Source organism: Martes martes (genome assembly GCF_963455335.1).
Source record: "Martes martes genome assembly, chromosome: 4".
Lineage (NCBI taxonomy): Eukaryota > Metazoa > Chordata > Mammalia > Carnivora > Mustelidae > Martes > Martes martes.
The window spans coordinates 189,356,545-189,377,120 of record NC_137891.1 but is presented as its reverse complement, the minus strand read 5'-3'; the positions used below and the strand labels follow the sequence as shown (position 1 = coordinate 189,377,120).

The window sequence follows — 20,576 nt, the reverse complement described above, 5'->3', positions numbered from 1 at the left end:
AACGCAAGAGCCCGTCCCGTGTCTTCCTCATCCCACAGCCCGAGGCCCCCTCCCCTCGCTCTGCTCAGCCCAGCACGAGGAGGGTCCCCGGGGCTGGTGGCATCCCTGAGGTCAGGCGAGGAGGAGAAACACCAAGCGCTCCGTGCTGGGCAGCCGCAGCCCAGATGTTGGCCGCGATGTCAGCCACAGGCCAGAGGGGTCAGGGCCCAGAGCCACCACGGCGCGCACAAGTCATAAATACCGTCTAAGTGGCTCCTGTCACCTCGCGGACGCCTGACTTCCATTCTGTAGCCGCTGACGGTGATTAATGAGAATTATCATTAACGCTAATCAGAGCCGTTTGGAGGAGGGCTGGGGGGAAGGAAATGCCCTTTGTGGGGCTGCGGGGACGGCTCTGCCGGGCGTGGGGCACACACACGTGCACACATGGGTCTGGGCGCGAGGGCGGGCAGGCGGGAGGGGGTCTGGGCAGAGGGCGAGGAGCCGATGCCGCGTCGGGAGAGGAGAGGCGGCTTCCTCCGGGCCGCTCGCAGGCGAGAACAGGCCTCGCAGCCCGGCTGGAAGGAATTCTCTGCCTCGGAGCGCGCTCAGGACCTCATGGGCCTGGCGGCCTGGACGGGCTTTGCACAAAATGAGAGCCGATGCTACGTGGTCGGTGGTGTGGTGCGGGGCGGGCACCCCCCCGTGGGTTCCGTCCTCTTCCCTCTGCGTTCAGCCTTGACCGCGGTACTCAGCCCGCGGCTGCCCCCTCCCGTCCCCGAGGAAGAGGCAACCGCGCCGCCCAGCGGGCTTCCCTGCCCTCTGCATCCTCGCTGGGGGGGTGAGGGGGGAGCCCGTGTGGCTTAAAGATACAAAGTGTCCTTTTATTGGAAATATCAATTCAGAAAGGGGCTAGTAGTAAGCTGAGAATATTTGGATAAACTTGACAGCCCTTACAACTAAGAAAGACCTTTTGTTCCCTCCGAGAAAAAGGCCGCTGCACCACCCTGGGCTCGCTGGAGCCCTTCCAGAAAAAACTGAAGTGGGGGCAGGAAAACGACGAGGGTGTCTCGTGAAGGATCTTTACTCGAGGTCGAATGTTTATTAGTATTTGTTTTATTTTATTATTAGAATGTGTGGTTAACATCCTATCGCATCACACGGGGCCGTCACCGCGTTCTCGCACCCTGAGCCTGGTCCGCCCTGGTTGGTGGCGCACAGAGGGAACTCTGTGACCCTGGGGGGCCGTGGGGGGTCGTGGGGGGCTGTGGGGGGCTGCTCCGCCATTTTCTTTTGCTCTGCTTTGTGTTCAAGATGTCGACCACGTGGCTCGCAGGGTTTATGCTCCGACAAGCAAAAGGTGTGTTTGTGGTGGGGGGGGGGCGTGGGGGGGGCAGGGATCAGGCTGCCCCAGGACAGGGGCCACTCCCTCCCCCGTGTCCACTGACCGGAGGTTGTGTGTGTGGACGGCACAGCAGGTGTGGCCTGAGGCTTGGGGGGTCTCCTCCAGCAGAGAGGAAGGTCGAAGGCAAGCTTTGCTGGGGAGGCGGGACGGGAGAGGAGCCACCTTTCAGGTGACCCTCTCGTCCAGCACACAGACAGCCAGATGGCTTTCTGCGAGTCGCTAGGACACAGTAGGGCCCAGATCTCTCTGGAAAGGCTATGCCCAAGCGTCTTTCTGTTGTCCAAAATGTGCGTGCAGCCCTGCGGTTCTCCAGTTTCGTGGCTGTGCCTGGACTTACCAGCTCCTCGAAGGTCCCCGTGAAAGGACATCCCTCCAGAAGCCACAACACGACGAAAATCTCAAACCTAATTTGAATCCTCTTCCACCCAAACGTGAGAAGAAAAAGAGCCCCTCCGAGGCGGGTCGCTGGAGCCCACATCGGGAAGGAGGAGTCTTGGCCGAGCTGGAGGGGGTTTTCACTCATGTTCCACTCCCCTCTCCCCGCAAATGACTCTAACCGCCGTCTGCCTGTGAGCTGCTCACGGGAACATCCCAGGATCTGAAGTCCGACCCAGTCCAGCCATGTCTCCACCAACCGCAGCAGAGAGGCCGAGGACGGAGGATCTTCTCGTGGGTAGTTACGGCGTAAGGACCGTGGTGTGTCTGTGGAGCACGCGGTCTCGGGCATCTGCCGCTGTGCGGTCACGGCCCACGCCGTGACACCCGTGGCCTGGGCCTGGCCAGCCGGCCATCATCCTCTGGGTCATCTCCCCCTGCCACGGTCCCTGCCCCGCCCCTCCCCAGGGCAGGAAGAGCCTGAGGCCAGGACCTAGGACGAGTCTCCTTCCCCAGGGATAATGCTACGTGCCAATGTGTGGTGTCTGTAGGGGCCTTGACCGAGACCCCAGACAGCAGCCTTCCGCGGGGCCCTGGCACTACCCAGCCAGGGCCCTCCACCACCCCCAGGCTCTGAAACTCGGCAGAAATACTCTTTTTTTTTTTTTTTTAAGATTTTTATTTATTTATTTCACAGAGAGAGATCACAAGCAGGCAGAGAGGCAGGCAGAGAGAGACGAGGAAGCAGGCTCCCCGCCAAGCAGAGAGCACGATGTGGGGCTCAACCCCAGGACCCTGAGATCATGACCTGAGCTGAAATCAGAGGCTTTAACCCACTGAGCCACCCAGGCGCCCCACGGCAGAAATAGTCTTGACCGCAGGGAGCCACGGCAGGCCCTGTCTAGGACGGCCCCCAACTGCACCAGTCGTCCAGTTTTCATCTAAAGGAGCGGCCGGACAGCACTGGAGGAGGCCGCACACGCAGCCGGGGACTCACCGTCCAACGCGGGGTTGGGGCTTTATCCCGGCAGAGTGCCAGACTCCGAGCGCCCGTGGCTGTGACGCGCGCCCCAGGATTTTAGGGAGATGATGTTTTCGGAGAGCCTTTCTGTGTCACTGTAGAATATACGCATAAATGGGAAATATTGACCAGAGTGAGGTAGTCGTGTATTTTCAAGTAATTACACTTCCGAAGCCGGCTTTCATGTCTGTAGTTGATACACAAATGAATCACTGGGACGGGGCACGTAATTTTAAATATTTCGATTCTGCTGTACTTGTCATTATGTTGTTAAAACACTAGATTGGGTGGTAAGACGAGGACGCCTCGTCTTCAACACAAGGCACTCGGGAAAGAATCAACCTGGAGACTATTTTCACTGAAAAAATAATTTCAAAATGATCATCTCGAGATGAGGACTGAACAAAAATAATTGAAAATACAAGTAAAGCGCTACATCGTTTCAAGAGACAGAGAACCTTCTAGAAAAGAGCCTATGCACCCGGAGAAGGGAGGGGGAACCACCCGCTCCCGACCTTCGAGGGATCGCTGAGGACCTTCTTGCCTGGCATGGGGCTGGGAACACAGGAGCTGCCCCAGAGACCAGGTCTCCAGCACCTCCCTCTGGAGGACGTCTGGGGGGCTCCCGGCCACCAGAGTGGGCCCCATGAGCATCCCTGGTGGCCACCACCGGCTGGGAAGACCTCAAGGGAAACGCTTCTGCCCAGAGCTGTTCTCACCGTCCACGGGGGAGCCCACGGTCCAGGAAGCCAAGACGGGACGACGGCCACCACCCAGCCCTGCCCCCGGAGCCGGGGCCCCGAGGAGGGATCAACCGTCCGCCCTCACGGCTTCTCCTCCCAAGAGACCTCCAATCCCCCCACCTGCCGGCGGCCTGGCTCCGGACAGCTGAGAGGGAGTCACCCTAAGCCGCGCGGTGCCGCTCCCACCGAGCAGGCAGGGTGTGGCCTCTTCCCATGGGCTGGTATTCACATCCTGACAGCATCAATAGGAGCAGAGCCACCGCAGTAAGTCATACATTCTCCCATCACTCAAGGGAGGAGAGTGAAGGCGCCCTCCCATCCTTTGCCTTTTTTCAAGTGAAAAAAAAAAAATACAATAGCAGAATCCACAAAGAAAGATCCCCATTAAAATGTTCCCAGGCTCTTAAACACCCCCATTTAAATTCTGGGTAATCGGCTGTATTGTGCTGCCCCCAGGAGGGGCCGTGGGGTGGTGGGTGCCGCTCAGAACCATTTGTGTCGCATAAATGCTCGTGATTAGGTTTTTAATAAACCGTTTCGATTCTGTTTCCCGGGTTTGAATAGACGTTTGGAATTGGCTGGTGTGGACCTGAAAGGGATCCAGGTAACATCATCGTGGGGGACACACTTCTAATTCCCGTGACATATCTCGTCAGAGGTGATAGAGGAGCAGGGCTGGAACGTGGGGGAAGAGGGAGGGCTACTGAGTTTAATTGGTCCCCTTTGTCATTCGAGACTGACTTTGCCCACTTCTGTCTATGAACCGATTTCGAACTTGCTGATCGGACCGAGTGCGCCCCCAGCTTGGGAAGGAAGCCGGCTTCGGGCTCCCGGGGAGACGCCTCATGCTGAGCTCACATCTAAGACCAGGCCTGGGGAGCGTCCCAACGTCCATGCCTGAGAACCCAGATGGCGTCTGGCTGGGATGACAGCTCTCGAGAAGCCCATGACTTCTAGAAAGAGGGCCCCGCCCCTCCCCATCGGTCTTCCACGTCTGGGCCTTGGGGAGGGTGGGGTATGAGAGGAAGGAAGGGTCCATTGGATCCTAGTTACAGGACCTGGGCCTCACCTCACTCAACCAACTAGATAGCAGGAAGCTCTGCACGTCCTGGGGAGAAAAACCCTAGGAAGCAGGGTCATTACAAGCTGTTTGGAGGAAAGGCGCACCTCCGATCTCTCTAGAACCAGAACAAAGGGGCAGACGCAGGCAGCCCCAGGCCCACGTGTTAATGTAGGCAGACCTGGGCCTCCTGGAGAAGGAACCAGCACTGCCCATTTGCAGGGCATCCAAAGACAACAGCGTCGGCCCCAGAAGCCCTCTGCCAATGACCATTTTTGTATGTCAGGGAGCGGCGGGCCCTCCTTCTGGGGATGGGCAGGTGTTTGCTCAGCTTCAGCTCTGAGCTATTTGCAGGAGCTGATCTCAAAACACGAGGCCCGATATGGAAGGCAATGAGTCACAGAGCTTCTCTAGACCGACGTGTCCCCAAGGAGGAAGAGGATGGGCTCAGAGAGACGGGGCCGATGGCAGGAGAGGCACTAAATATACCGGCCGGCCCCGTCCCGGCCGCCGCCAGAGCCTCGCCGCGCACCTCCTGGGTGCCGAGTGCCACAGGACGCTGAGACGGACAAGCCAGCATGGCCTCTGTCCTGGGAAATGAGAGGCTGTCACCTGGCCCCGGGGGGAGTCGTACTGTCACGCTGGACCCTGGAGGAATTGCAACTCTTGTCTCCAGCTAGGCGGGGCAGCTGGAAGGAGGCTGTGTGCTTCCTCGAGCAGAGTCCACAGGGGAACAAGAAGGAAGGGGTCCAGAGTGCGACAAGGGGAGACAAGGGGAGGAAGGAAGGAGCCACGGGGCAGAGCACAAAGCCTGTGGGATAGGGCGAGGGGGGGTCTCAGGTGTCGGAAGCACCATGCCCCTTTGTCTCTGTTATTCACTGAGCATGCGTTGTCTGCCGGGATCGGGGAAGCAGCCAGATGAAACCGTGAACGCCATTGTCATCCATGGGAAGAGAAAGGAATGATGGGGACAAGACAGTTATGGCCCACTGCAGTCTGTACTGTGGTGGGGCAGGGACTGTGAGAGCCCTGCAGAGGGGCCCACCCTGACGTGGGAGAGGTGTCCTTGTGTGCTGCTGCCTTTACAACTCCCGGAAGGATGTTCCCTTATATCTCATTTGGGAAGTGTAGGAAGCCAAAAGTGTCAGGGCAGGTCTGGAAAACTGTGCCTCATCCTTCCATCCATCCATCCATCCGTCCACCATCTATCCATTGGTCTATCCATCCACCCAACCAACCATCCATTCATCCAACTGTCTGTCCATCCGTCCATCCATCCACCCACCCACTCACCCATCCATCCACCCATCCACTATCTATCCATCTGTCTATCTATCCATCCACCCACCCATCCATCCATCCATCCCTCCAATACTCCAATCATCCATCCATCCAACCATCTATCCGTTCATCCATCCAACAACCTATCCATCCATCCACCTACCCATGCACCCGCCATCCATCCATCCATCCATCCATCCATCTGTGGAGACATTCAGTGAGCCCAGCTGAACCCTAGTCCTTGGCAAGGCTCTGGGGAAGCTGTTCTTGGCCAGTAGCCTCAGGTAGAAGAGAGGTGAGAAGGATGAGACCAGCTGGATGTGAAGCACTTGTCTGCATGGATCACAGGAGGGGTGAGCCCGGCCGCCAGTTCCCTTCACCCAGCCTGTCTGCCCCTTCCTTGCTGTGCAATGTTGGGCTGGTTACTGAGCTCCTCTGTGTAAACTTTCATCATCTACAAAGGTGGCTGCAACAGTGGCTGCCCCTTGGGAGAGCGGGGTGATATGTGACTCGGTGTGACTCTCGTGACTTGGTGGGGAGGTTCAGCAGCGGCTAGCGGCTAGAGCAGTGATGACGACAGTGCCTGCCGTCTGCACGTGATGGTGGCCAGAGGAACATGTTGCCTCCTCATGACCAAGTGTGGGGAAGAGCCCAGTGGGCTGCCCCTGTGGAGAAGTTCTGGGGAGGAAGGGGTGTGGACACTGAACCTCTCTCCACCCAGCCAGGTCTGGTTCTCTGAGCGGCCCATCTGGAAGCCAGTCCTGGGTGCAGCCTGCACAGTCGTGGTTCCCCAGAGACAGGGAGGACCGAGAGGGTGTGAGGACAAGGCCCTGGACTTGCAAGCACTGCCCCTGAGCGCCTGGGCTGGAGGACGCAGAAGTCCCAGCCGAGGCGACAGAGCTGGGCAAGGGGGATCTTGGCGACTTCTCAGCCTGGCTTCCACACTTAGGGCTTTCATCCAGCAGGAGGAAGGTCCCGGGACACGTGCGGCCGTGCTGGGAAGTCTCCAGCCCCCGTTTGGGGCAGCTCAGCCGCTGTGAGAATTCCTCCTGCACCTGCTGGGTGTGAGCGGGGCCGTTCACAGGTTCTGCAGCTCACCACCACCTCTGTGGCCAGAGAAGGGTCACGAGTGTGACACCTTTTAGGGCCTCGCATCAGCTTGACGGCGGGGCCGCCTCCTGCGGGCAGAGCCCGGGCTCCCACCTGCCCCCGGGCAGAGGCACCGCCACAAGCGTTTGGGTTTGGTTGCTTGGGGGTTTTTTTCCAATCTTTTTTATGATCAAGAACAAAACAACAGTGTCTCACTTCAGAATGTCACAGCTGAGTCTGTGGTAATACACAGCCCTAGGCTCAGAGGCTTCTGCTCCTGACCCAGCTTCAAATGAAATTAGGGTTGGAAAAAACGTCTGGGCTGTTAGCTGTTAACCACAGGGGCCCGAGGGGCGGGGCGGGCCGGCAGGGGCCCGGAGGGGCGCCTGCATGGAACCTGCCCGCTGGGGGACTTCGCAAGGCAGGCCAGGATTTGGGGGGCTTCTCGGTGCTGGTAGCCCTCCCCTGCCCAGACGTGCCCTGCGTTGGCAAGTTGGTGGCTCTTCACGGCTCTGCCCTGCCCTGGGCCTCAAACCCCCGGTCAGCCTCCAGGCCCAGCCGCCAGCAGCCTAGGTGACGTTTCTGTCCTGCCAGGAGCAGGAACCCCGTGAGCCGGGGCAGAGTAGGGCTGCGACCCTCCGCACTGGGGCTTGCTGGGGGTCCCGGCGGGACCATGCCTCTGCACGTGAGCACCCACAAGACGGCTCTTGGCACCCCCACACTGTCCCAGCTCAGGGTGAGGGTGCACACAGGCAGAGGGCGTTTGTACCCAGATTATTCCTGGATTATCTGAGGTCAGATACCTCTGCAAGACCCGCTCGGCCAAGTCCCACCCTTGTGACACCAGCTGTCCCCTCAGGGTGTCAGAAGGAAGGGAGGCCCAGGGTCCGAGCTTGCCTGCTTTCCTGGGTGGGTTCGGGCCACATGGCGGGGGCCCCAGCCCCTCCTCAGCGCCGGGAGCAGGCACCCGGGGCTTAGAGGCGGCTGGAGATCGCCCTCCATCCAGCAGTGACAGGGGTGGTAGAGGCTTTAGCGCTGACTGCCAGGTGTGTGTCCCCACGGGGACATGAGGCCAGTTCTACGGGGCTGTGCTCGGGACCGTCCACAAGCAGAGGACAGAGTGGGACCCTGGCCTGAGCACCCCAGGTGCTGGTATCAATAAGTCAACCCGGTTGCTTTTCCTGGGAAGTGTCAGTAGACTGTGACCCGCTCCAGTGTCCTTCCGGGGTTGGCTGGGAGGAAGTGACGGCACCGTGGATGAAGGCGGGCCCCCGGGGGACACAGGAGCCTCCCTGCAGGGAAGTGGAGAATGTAAGCATCGGGCTCACCCATCGGGTCTCAGCTGGGTCCTGGGAAGGGGCTGGGCCAGTTCCTCATCCCTGCACCTGCCTCGATGTCCCCTCCAGCCTCCTCTCCACCCTGCTCCCAAAGGAAACCAGGCTGTCACACACGGGGCACTCACCTTCCGGAAGAACTCTCCATCTGACCACAGTGCAGGGCACCTTTAGGAGGACGCCCCTGTACACAGGGCCCCCGCTGCCAAAATTCAGTTTATAGACAACATCATAGGCGAGAGTCTCATGTCATCATGTGCTCCCATCAGCGACGGCTGAGAACGCAGCCTATGGTCACAGTGGCCCCCTGGGAGTGGCTAGAGCAGCCTGCCACCCCCTGGGGCGGGGCGAGGGGAGGGGGTCCTTGGGACTCCTACCGTTCGCCCTCCCGCTCAGGAGGCCACTAGGACACTGGCCCCGGGCTGTGACAAGGGCCCTCCCCTGCTGGGGGCCGAGGCTGGGCCCAGGGCTCCCCTCAGTGACCAGGGCCTTCCTCTTTGGAAACACCGCCGAAAACTGCCGAGAGTCCCGCACACAGGTGGCCGGCAGGGCTCTTGAGGGGAGACACAGAGGACAGAGTCTCTTCGCTGGGTGCCCCTCTCCTACTCTCAGCCAGAGCTGGTTTGTCCCCTTTGGGGACCCCCTCAGGATTCCTGGCTGGCCCCTTGACTACTTCCTGACCACCCAGAAAACCCAGGGAAGGACCCTGCTTCTGGCCACTGCCCTCATCACCCTGTGGTAGGCAGAGCCCACCAGCCGGTCTCTGAAGAGCCCACGAGCAGGTGCCGCCAGCCAGGGCAGCGGCTGTCCCTGCAGCCACCAGGGGCCGGAAATATGGCCCCACGGCACATGCGCCCTAGAACTCTCTGGGCGCCAGGCACGGTGGGGGCCCAGGGCTCCGTTCTGGGGGTCTCCCGCAAGCTCCCAGTGAGAAACCGATTCCTCATAGTAGTGTGGCCCCGCGTGGAGACGCAGGCCTCCCTGAGGCCAGGAATCGGGAGAGGGGCTCCCTAGTGCCAAAGGAGAGATGGAGGCAGGACCCCCGACAGCTCCCTGGCGTCGTCGAATGAAGAATTATGCAAGTTCGGGGCTGGGAAAGCACGTGGAGTTCAGAAAGTCCAGCCTCCCTTCTGAGCACCCTGGAGGGACGGCCGCCAAGACCTTGAATTCCCCCAGTGACGGGGTGCTTGTCCCCTTGCAAGGCTCCCTGCCCACCTCACAGGCTGTCTGTGGGCTGAGGTCTGCACAGACCCCGCCACGGCCACGACTGTCGCTGACCCTCCTGAGGCGTTCTTCGTTCCTTTATTTCCTTGGACGCTTGAACGTGCTTGTCTGATCACCGTTTTGCCCGTGTGTCTGTCTTGGGTCAGGGCCACAGCCCACGGCTGACGGACGAGACATGCGTTTGGGAGAAAGCCCAGCCCCCAGGCATGCCCTCGGCCCACAGCGCGTGGGGGACCCCTTGGAGCAGGGTCGTGGTCAGCTCACACCAAGGGCCGGAGAGCGGGGTTCTGCCCCAGGTGACTCCACGGAGCCCTGCCCGGCCCCTCTCCTTGTCCCCTGTGCTACCGACGCTCGATGCTCGGGGAGTGTGAGTCCGGCTCCGTGACACCCGGGGAGGGCTTGGGCGCTGCACCACGCGGGGCCGAAACTCTGCTTCACCTCCAGCTTTCTGCAAACCCCGCCGCTGCTGTGGGGTCTCCCCGTCGCGGCAGCCCCCGCCCAGGCAGAAGGGGGAGTGAAGGGCTGAGTCTGCTGGGAGGAGGGGAGGGGTGCGGTAGGAGGCAGAGAGAGCAGAGAGGAAACCCGGGGCGGCGGGAGCAGGCTCGGGCACCGGCCACGCACCCCACACCCCGGGAGAGCCGCGGGCCCTGCGCGTCTGCACACGTAGCGGGAGGCGGTGTGAGAGCCCTGCGCGGCGCCTGGCGGCCCGAGGAGCTGCTGGGCTGCGGGTTCTCTCGGATCTTTGCAGGCATCAGGGTTCCACAACGCTCCGGGCTCCGGCTCTACGCCAAGAGGCTGCGTGCCACGCAGGCACGACAGCGCGGCCCCCGGACCGCCAGAGCCCCGTGCGGGACCCCGGCTGCCTCCCGCCCCGGCCTCATCTGGGCCCTGCTCTCGGGTCTCTGAGACCAAAGGCCTTGGCCCTTGTCGCCTGCCTCCTGGAGACACGACAGCCACTGTGTCTGGGAGCCCCACCCGGCTTCTTCCAGGCAAAGCCCCAGAAAACACGGGCTTTCTAGCCCCTCTCTGTCCGTGAGCGCAGCAGCCAGGCTGGCCTCGTCTTCGAGAAAGGGCCTCCAGGAGCCACCTGTGTTTCCTGGAGGCCGCCCCCTTCTGCCCCGCCCCCCTTCCCTCCTGCGCCGCCCCCCCCTCGTTCACAGCCAGAGCAGGTGTGGGGCCAGGCCAGGGACCTGCCTGCCAGGACTCCTGCTGCCTGCCCGGCCGCAGCGTGACCCCGCGCCGCCCGCCGCATCGCCGCTTCGTGCCGGGTCATGTTCCCACCAAGCCCCACGGTGAGAGTCAGGACGGGATGCGTGAGCTCACCCGGGCTCCGGGTCTGCGCGCGGACGGGGCCGTCTCCGGAAGGCCTGGCCCCTCCTTCCGTCCCAAGAACAGACCTTCTGTCGTAGCTGCTCGTGGGCCCGTCAGTCCCAAGCACCGTGTTGAGTGCGCGGGTGTGCGCCTGTGCACGAAAACGAGAGCCACGCGGCTTTGTGGGCCTTCGAGAAGGGGCTGGGGTAGGAGAAGGAGGCCGCCGCCACGGGCAGACGCCATGCCTTCCGCCAGGCTGCCGGACCGCCCCGGGCGGGGGTGGCGGGAGGCCACGCTCCCAGGCCCGCGCCTCCCTATGTGCTCAGAATCCGTCAGGAGAGCAGACGACGGGCGCCTGGCATCCCGGCCTGTGCACACACCCTGGCCAGGGCCGGCCGCCGGCTGGGCGTGGTACATGTGAGAGCACCAGCCCAGCACAGAGCCCACAGACTGGAAGTGCAGGAAACCTCAAATGATGTGCAGAAACATTGTCAAGGTTACGAGAATTTTTCCATCCTTTTGCTTCATAACAGCATTGCTGATGGGGGTGATTTATGAGTTGGGGTACCTGGCAGGGGGACCAGGGCTGGGGAGGCCTGTGAGGCCAAGTGGGGAGAACAGGCAGGAGGGCAGCCTCCTTTGGAGGCTCTGGGATTCCTGAGGCTCAGCCCCAAATAACCCGGAGCAAGGCTTTGGAATGGGGTCGGGCCAGGGAGCCAGATTTCAAATCTGGGAAGAGACTCAGCCCCAAGGCCCTGGAGGCCGCTGCTGGCTGCAGGGGCCCGGGGCCCAGAGCAGTGCCCAGGGGGCTGGTCCATGCCTCCTTCCTCCTCGGGCACCCTGCTGCCTTGGGGCTCGGCACCCATCCTTCCCATCCACTCGTGACTGTCGTGGCTTCCTGGGGCCAGAGCAGGTCTCGGCCGTGCCGCCAAGCTGGGGGGACGGGGAAGGGTGGCCTTCACCTGCCCCACGGGCACTGGAGTGTCTCACTGTGGAAGAGGCCAAGAGAGGGACCTGTGGTGTCCAGGCCTGCGTTCCCAACTCCGGGACCCCACAGGTCTTGGAGCAGGTGCAGAGACCCTCCCTCTGGCCCCTGACACAGCTCCCGACCCCCACGGCTGGGGCCTCCGTCTCCTCTTACAGGAAACAGGACAATACCTGTCCTGGCCTCAGGGGCCTGCGGTGACCGGGGGGGCTGGCTCAGGCACAAAGAGAGAACCACGCTTCCCAGCAGCCCAGCTCAGCCTCTGCAGAGTCCCTGGGGAGCACGGAGAGATGAGAGGAAGGCAAGCAAGGGGGAGACAAAGGTCTGTGCCCCATTTCTGCCTTCCTGGGGTCCGAGAGGGCGCGGGCCTGTGCTGTCCTTCCGCAGAGCCAGAGGCGCGGGCCCTGCCCCCTCCCTCCCACTCCATCATTCAGGTGCGCCCAGGTGTGCCCAGGTGCACCCAGGTGACGCCCCTGGTGCCCAGCTGCGATGGCGGACACAGGCCTGGGCCCTCTCCCCCCATGTGCGTGACTGGCTCAGGGGCCCCCTTCTGCCTTCTCCGGAGGAAAGGCCCGCGGCCCCCCTGCTGCTGCTCAGAGGTAGGGTTCCAGGGAGAAGGACGTTCCCTCCAGCCCTCAGCGCCCGCCCGGGGGTAACTCCCACCCTGTGACCAACCAAAGGGTCAGGGGCTGGGGGACCAGGTCTTCTGGGCCAGAGGGGAAGGGCGTTTCCCGGGCGTCACCAGGAAGGACGCTGCTGGCTGGGGAGCCGCCCCCAGATGGGGACAGGGACAGACCGGTGTCCCGTGTGACTGAGTGGCCAGCCCTTCACCCGGGCTTGAGGGACCTGGAGCGGTTTCCCTGGCACAGGGAAGGGTCAGGACAGGGGCCAACCTACAGAAGAGAGAGAGGTTGGTCAGACGGGGACCGGCAAGCTCACCAGAGGGCCGGGCGTGCCCATCCAGAAGGCGCTCCCCGTGGTGCCGGCTGGGGGGACGGTGGGCGGGGACAGACCAGACCCGACAAAACCAGGCGGCAGCGTGGTGGGCTCCTGGGCCCGCAGGGGTGCACACAGCGGGGAACTGGCTCACAGACGGCAAGCCAGGCTTCGGGGGGCAGGAGCGGGCGGGGGCCGGACGGGACCCTGCAGGAGCCTGAGCACGATGGGCAGCTGGGGCTCCTCTGCTCTGCCTCATCTCCCCCAGGACAAGTCCCTGGAGCTGCCGAAGGGTCACGCACCCTCTCCAGGGTGACAGAGATGGGGGGCAGCAGAGGAGTCCAGTCCGTACAGGGCTGGGTAGGCGAGCCTCTTGGGGAATGAGCCTGCGGGACCCTGAGTCCCCACCCAGGGTCGGGGCCTGGCCTGGGGCCCCTAAGTGCGTGTTTGAGACCCCCATCCCAGGACCTTCCCACACGGGGCGGTGTGGGGAGGATAGAAGGGAGAGCGGGGCATGGCAGAGGGCGCAGAAGGACTCGGAGGGGCAGACCCCCCAGGGAGGGAGCAGGTTGCGGGGAGCCCGGGGTCTCTGGTCAGGGCGGGGGGCCCGCAGGCTGCCTTCGGCCATGTCCTCGCTGGGACTGCTTTCTCTTTTCCCAAAAACACAACTGACCGCCCCCACCCCCACGTGAATGCCCCTCACACACGTGCACACTCACACACATGCTCACATGTACACATGTACACACGTGTGCACACACATGAGCAAACGGGACGGGGGGTTCCCAAGCACTCAGAGCGGGGGTGGGCTGGTCAGTTAGGCATGACTGTTCTGCCAGCGGCCAGGTGGGGAGTCGAGCCCACGCCCGTCAGGTGAAGCCGCACACGTGAGGCAACAAGGGGGCCCCAAGGGGCAGCAGCTGTGGCAGCAGGGGTGCGGGGACAGAACGTGGCTGTGACGGTCCCGGCAGCGAGTGCCCCTTCCCCAGCCCCAGCCTGTGCCAAGGGTGGGGCTGGACAGAGACAGAGGTTGTGGGGTGGGCACCCCACAGAGCCAGGCCCCAGCGGGGGGAGGGGAGGGATGCGTGGGTCCTGGCCCCCCAGCCCCCCCCCCGTCCTCCCTGCGGCAGAGGAAGGCAGCGGCGCCGACCTATCAGCTGACAGCCGCAAACCCCAGGTTTTGCTTTGTGGGTCCTCTGCGGGTTTCCTGCAGTTGGGGTGGGAGGCGTGAGGAGGGCCCCTGAGAGGTGTGGGTGCCGGACAGGGGCCTCTCCCATGTGGGCCTGCGCTCCTCTGCCTGCTGGCCAGCCCGCGGTGGCCTCCTGATGCCCCCGACGCCCCCGGGCGCCCCGAGGGTCTGGACACAGGCGTCAGAGGGCAAGGGCTGGACAGAGAGCGTCTCTGGGCCACGCTGTCCCTCCAGCCCCGCCTGTCCCTCTCTCATCGCCCCTGCTGGCTAGGACTCCTGGCCCCTCTCCCCTCTCTCAGAATTAGGCCCATCTGGGAAAAGCCCCCCCAGAGAGGAGAATCACAGACCCAAGGCTCCCGGGTTCGAAGGCCCTTCCGGCTCAGCCTCCGGGGACTCCAGGAAAGCTGGGCCCAAGCCTGTCAGCTTTGATACTTGTCGGAGGGAGGGGCGCACGGGAGGGGCTGCATGGGCTCCAGGAGGGGTTTCCAGGAGCCCCGCTCTGTGCGTGGGCAGACGGGGCAGAGGCGGGTTCTGTGCCTCCCACAGCAAAACTCCTGCCCCCGAAACTGCACTCCCTTGTCCCTCAGAGGCCAGGCACAGCCCTTAGCCATCCAGAAAGGGTCTGTGGACATGTGGGGAGCCGCTGAACCGTTGCAAAGCATCCTGAGTTGCTGGTCAGAAGCAGCCTCTCCCGGCCTCGGGCGGCAGCTTCTTGGCCTTCCCAGGTCCCTAACATTCAGAGCAGGTGCTCAGGACACACTCCAGGGACCAGAGGCCACAGTGCCTGGAATCGGTCTCCTTGGTCTTTGCTGGGACAGGTCACTACCTGCCCTCCCTGAATGTATCGGGTCACTCTGGCGCCCTGCTCACCCGGACACCCTTTCCTCCTTGTAGGGTTCAGCCCCTCCCTCCGACCCTCTAAGAGCTGGGGCTGGACCTCCCAGGAAGTTGGCCCAAGAGGCTGCTGGCCCCCAGGCTTGGATTCAGACCCTGGAGCAGGGACGGAACGGAGCACGGGTGGGGGCGGGAGGGGTCTCTGCTGCGGCTCCACCTCAGGGCCCCGAGGTCCAGGGGCGCCCCTCCCTCCGCCGGGACGGTAAACGACGCGCTCAGAGACGCACACCCCAAGACGCACGTTCAGAGCCCCGTGGCAACGACGAAGTCACCGAGCCCATCGCGGGTGCGCTGGCTTCGGAGGGTGGGCCGAGAGGCCAGGTCCCCGGTGTCACATGGAAAGTTCCCGCCTTTAAGAAAACGGAATGCTTTTCTTACGTTCGGGGCGACGTGAGTGCTGGTGGGGAAATGCACACGTGCACACGCACACTCACACCGGCTCGGACGCAGCCACACACCCCAGCAACACCTCTACCTTCTAGAATGTTTTCCTGCAGCCGGGCGCCCCAGCGCCCCTCAACAGAGGGCTCTGTTCTCAGACGCGGTGGCCTTTGCTTTCTCACATGTGGGACGGCTGGGGCTTCTTGCAACCCCGGGGGCCCCCGTCATGGCCAGGCCAGGGCAGCCGGCTGCTCGGTGAGCAAAAGGGCCAGCCTCCTGCCCCTCTACCGGGCTCTCAGAGGCTCCTGGGACGGGCAGCTGGGTGGGATGAGGACCTCACCATCACCCGGGGGTTCTGCCGAGACCCAGAGGCTGGACCGCCTTCCTCCAGGGCCCGAGCAGCTGGTCCCTCATTGGGCAAACGCGGATCGTGCAGACTCTCGCGCACAGGATACCTCTGACCCTCCCCGGTTCTCTGCCCCCCGGCAGATCTCCGAAGACCTGAGCACGGAGAAGCTGTGCGCGGACTCGGGGCAGGCGGGCTCCGGCAGCTGGCTCAAGTACATCCGGGTGGCGTGTTCCTGCGATGACCAGAACCTGACCATGTGCCAGATCAACGAGCAGGTGGGTGTGGGCCGCGCGTGTGGGCCTTGGAGTGGCCCTGGGTGGGGGGCTTGGCCCCCAGACCGACGAGAGGGGCTTGGGAGCTGAAGGGTTGGCGCCACCTCTGCCGGGCCCTGTCCCGCGGCGGGGTAGCGACTTGTCAGACGGCCAGGGTAGAGCTTCCGGGCGCTCAGCGACACCCCACGGCTGCTCCGCCGAGGAGCTCAGCCGGCAGCTGGCCGGGGCTTTGAGAACCCAAAGATGGTGGTTTCCGTGACGGAAAGCCGCGGGAGCGGCAGGTCCAGAAACCGCAGGGGTCCCTGTCCCTGCTGTGTTGCCCCAGGAGGGAAGCCCAGAGCCCGGCCCGTCCACTTGCGAGCCGTCTCATCTCCGGGGCTCGGTCTGGCCAGGCTCCCTCCAAAAGGGTCAGCACTGCCTTCAGGGCGTGGACCGCCGTCCCTATGGCGTCCGGGCCAGGCTGCGGAGGGAACCGGACTTGTTTGGGCAAAAAATCCTGGCCCCGCTCACAGCCACCTGAGCCTCCCTGAGCTCAGTGGCCCTGACGTCAGCCCCTGGCCCCTTCAGCGCCAAGGGACGCCTGACTTCTGCCGCCAACCCTCCGGAGGCCGAGGGCCCCGCTCAGCGTGCTGGGTCCGTGTTAGCCGTGGTCCGTGCTGCCCTAGAACCACAACGGCTCGTGGTGGCCTTCCGGGCCCGTGAGCAGTACAGGCCAGAAGACGCCAGGCAGTTTCTTTTGACCAGGAAGGCCACGCGTCCCCAGTGCCGGGAGCTCTCCGTTTATGTCTTTAATTACAAGTCTGCAAGTGGCCCCTGGAGCCTCCACGCTCCAGAGCCAGACCCCTCAGGCACATTTCCGCTGAGCTCCCAGAGCACCGGGCTCCTCGGGACGCTGGGGGGCCCAGCCCCTCCCATCAGAGCCGTTGGCTTTTGCCTATAATATCTTGGGGTTATACATGAGATTTCATCTGCAAAAGGGATTCCGCTGCTTTCAAAGATGTTTTCAGAGACCACATAACAAAGGGCACATTCTCCCATCGCCTGTGCAAACCATTAAAAGCAGTTCGAGGCTCTTGACTTCAGAGAAACAGTTTTGCATTAAGAAACACAGAGAGCACACACCAGGGAGGTCCCTAGGACCCCCGTGAGCTGCCCCCCAGCTCTCCCTCTTCTGCTTCGGCTCCTTCTCGGCCCCGGGGCTCAGCCTGGATTGAGCTGTTCCCCGCTGGGCACGAGCGGGTCTTTGCTTCACAAGCCAGCGAAGTTAGAACGCGCCTCTGCGCCTGGGATGTCTGCAGTTTGTACACAGAGCCCAGCGTTTGGAAAATCACAAAAGCGTGTTGCGGAAATTAAGGCAAAAGGAGATCCACCAAAAATCAGGCCTTAAAGAAACAGCAACACTTTCCCTTCCTCCAAATGAAGGTGAAATGTAAGTGGCGGAGAATCGGAGGTGGGCACGCGGAGAGGTGGGCTTTCCAACGCCCCTTCCTTTGTGGACCTCGGTGTCCTTGGCCATGTGTCCGGAAGCTGGGGGGCAGCGGAAGGAGCACCGCGGGGCCAGGCCCAGGAGGGCATTTCTGTGACATGCGGAACAGAGTGATGGAGGTCCGTGTTCTTTATTTACGAGAGACATTTGTTCGAGTGTTTGAACCAAACCTAAGTAGCAAAGTAGGTACCTTTTTGTGGCCAAGTTCTGGAAAGGCCAGCAGAGGTGGGAGCTTCTCAACGAGGGGCCTGTCTTCAAACTTTCTTTGTCTTGGTATTGATATTTCGGGGGAGCGTGTGTGTCCATTCCACGCGGCGGAATTAATGGCTTTGCAGCAACGTCTTTCCGTCTCTTTCCACCAGGGGACAGAACCCTTTCTGCTGGGCAGGAGTGATGGTCCTTAACTCTTACTGGTTCCCTTAAAGCCACTTTGGTCCCCCAGTGCTTACCTTTCCCGAGGATCCGGCTTAGGGTCAGAAACACTCCTGGCTCTTTTACTCAAACCCACTATGACATCGAAATTCCTTCAGGCCCCTCCCCACCTGCTGGATGTTTCTCTCCAACACGGCCTTGGGGGATTAACTACCCCCATTTCAGCTCGCAAGCTCCGAGGGAACTTGGGATGTCCATGTAAGCATATGCCACACTGTCATGACCCAGAGCATCGACATTGCTCTACCTGGGTCATTTCAATCCCCAGCCTCTGAGGGAGAGAGGAGCCCCCACCCTTGGAGCACCTCCGAGGACCAGGCGGTTGCTCCCGGTGTTACAGAGCAACAGCTCCCGAGGAGGCGCACCTGCACACTTCACCAGCCGTGGGGAGGGGCCTTCAGGTCCCGCAGGGAAGCAGGAGCAGGGGAGAGGCGGGACCCCGGATGGGCACCAGGTCAGGAGGTGCTCAGAAGGCTGTCAGCTGCCCCGACTTTCATCTCAAAGTCTTACCTTTGTATTTCAGTTATCAGAGGAAAATGAGCAAATTGTGGGGCATATTTTCCTTTGTAAAATAATCCTAATGATTTCAGACTCTAATAGTGTGAGGAACCGCACTTCGATCCAACCGCACAGGCCTCAGTAATCATTGCTTGAATAAAGCAAATTTTAGAAATGCCTTTTTTAAAAAAAAAATCATTTATTTATGTTGAGAGAGAGAGTGCGCAAGAGCAGGGTAAGGGGCAGAGGGACAGGGAGAGAGAATCCCAAGCGGGCTCCGTGCGAGCACAGAGCGCGACGCAGGGCTGGAGCCCCCGACTGGGACATCATGACCGGAGCTGAAATCAAGAGTCGGACAGTCCACCGACTGAGCCGCCCAGGTGCTCCTAAAAATGTCTCTTTGAAAGGGATCTAATGGACCGCTTTTAATTACAGAACGAGTTTTTCAACTGTCTCCCCGAGGCTGACTAGCTCTCTCTCGGTGGGATGGCCACGCGGCCCCTGCGGAAAGTGTCTCCATTCCCATCCTGACTGTTGGAAACACGGGTTGCTACAAAGTGGACTAAAAGTATCCCTGAAATATTAATAATAAAACAAAGATTTTTGGAGACAGGCTTCTCTTTGAGAAGGAAACATTACGCGATATTAATGGGGTTTCTCAGATTTCCGTAATCCCAAGGGTTTCTACCAGGATTTCCTGCACTTACGGACAACCCCTGCCACGCACACAGGCAAACACACGGAAGCGAACAATCCTCCTTTCTCTGTCTCCATCTCGCGCACACACACCGGCTCCCGACGGCACAGACACGGAAGGGACACATCCAGACTGAAAATCGAAGCCCCATGACGCAGGGTGGGGTTTGCCAGACGGGCTCCAGAAGCTCAAGTCACATGACCTCAGCCCCAGTTTTGAGAGGACGAAGGAGATGGGTCAGGAGTGGGTCCCAAAGAGAAGGTCTCTGGCGTCGCGACTCCCAGAAGGAATGATCTGGTGGCTGAGGAGGAGGCGGCTCTGGACCGGACACGTGTCTTCTGGAGGGAGCCACGCATCTCCTCCGTGGACTGTGGCACCCATGGCCGTGAGCCCGACCCTGCCTCCAGCTTCTCATTCATGCCCCGAGACTCCCCACCAGGCGCCCCGGGGCTCTGAGAGGTCCCAGCCCCGGGGGCCTCAAGGACGGGTGACCCGCCGGTCGTTCTGCTCTGTCCTCTCTGCGGCTCCGGGTTGGGGAGCCCCACAAGCAGAGGCCACGCCGGGCCGTGAACTTCCTCCTAGACTCGGCCGCATCAACTCAACAGTGACTTGTGGCTTACTACCCACGTGGAGCCCACAGAGAGGTGGCCGGGCCACTGGGAACAGAGCGTCCACAGCAGACAGCTGGACGGACGGAGCTTTTCTCCGGGACTTTTGGGGGTGGCCAGATCACAGCCGAAGATGCTGGGTTGCTTTGACTTGCCTTTTCCGCTCAGCATAAACGGAAGGCTGAGGAAAGCCCACGGGCACCTCGGTTCACTCCGGGGGGCATGAGCCCGCCTCCGGCCGCGGCGACTTCGCCTCCCTCCCCCGCTGCCACCCACCAGCTCCTGCTTTTCCTCTCGGAGAATCTGAGACACTCAGATCACCCCAGGGGGGTTCTTTCTCCCGCAATTATGAGCAAACAAGTTCGTTGGAAATGTTTCAGGAGACGGACAGGGTCCGTCTCCGGATCGGTCTCCATGTTCAGAATGAAAACAAGAGCTTGGGAGTAAGGCGCGTGCGGGCCTGATCACCGCGTGGCTCTCTCCAGGTCCGCCTCACCCCTCCAGGGCAAGGATGCCGGCGACCGACCTCACACGGCCAGAGGGGCTGAGGACAGCGTGCTATGGTGCTGGGGTCACAAATAGACATCGGGGGGCATGATTCAGGGGCTCCAGACCCCCCAGCGCACTGAGGAGAGGCCGCGAGGCCCCCACCGCACCCCCAGGGCCAGCTGGGTGGCGGGGGATCCCCAACACCACCGGCACGTTCCCCCCAGGCAGAGACTGCTCAGCCTGGGGCCAGGGCTCCCCAAAGTGGAAGCAGACGGGCGTGTTAAAGGAAGGCATTTCGTTAGCCGATGAGCCAACCGATAAGCACGCAGCCGTGTGCGTAAGAGCCCGCGCGCGCTCGCTCTAATGAAAACCCGGTGCCCGCGGCCCAGCGCGGCCCAGGCTGCTGCTCTTTCGCTTTCGCTTCCCTCCCTCCGCGCGGACCCCTCTGCCTGTCGCCCGTTGCGGCCTGTGAGCGATCCGCAGGGGCCGGAACTCACGGGACGGCATCCAGCGCCCCGTCCCTTCTCCCTCTGCTCTC

At 62.0% G+C, this 20,576-nt stretch overlaps 1 protein-coding gene across 3 annotated transcripts in view; it reads left to right on the top strand.

Annotated features, from left to right (window-relative positions):
- The window catches only part of PRDM16 (PR/SET domain 16), a gene marked incomplete at both ends in the record, with an annotated part of 299,365 nt that overhangs the window by 240,182 nt on the left and 38,607 nt on the right, over positions 1–20,576 (top strand). For all 3 annotated transcript variants that reach the window (XM_080802202.1, XM_080802203.1, XM_080802201.1), the window contains one exon: positions 15,697–15,831. In XM_080802202.1, coding sequence (XP_080658328.1) covers positions 15,697–15,831 — 135 coding nt within the window. The remainder of the gene's footprint in view (positions 1–15,696; positions 15,832–20,576) is intronic.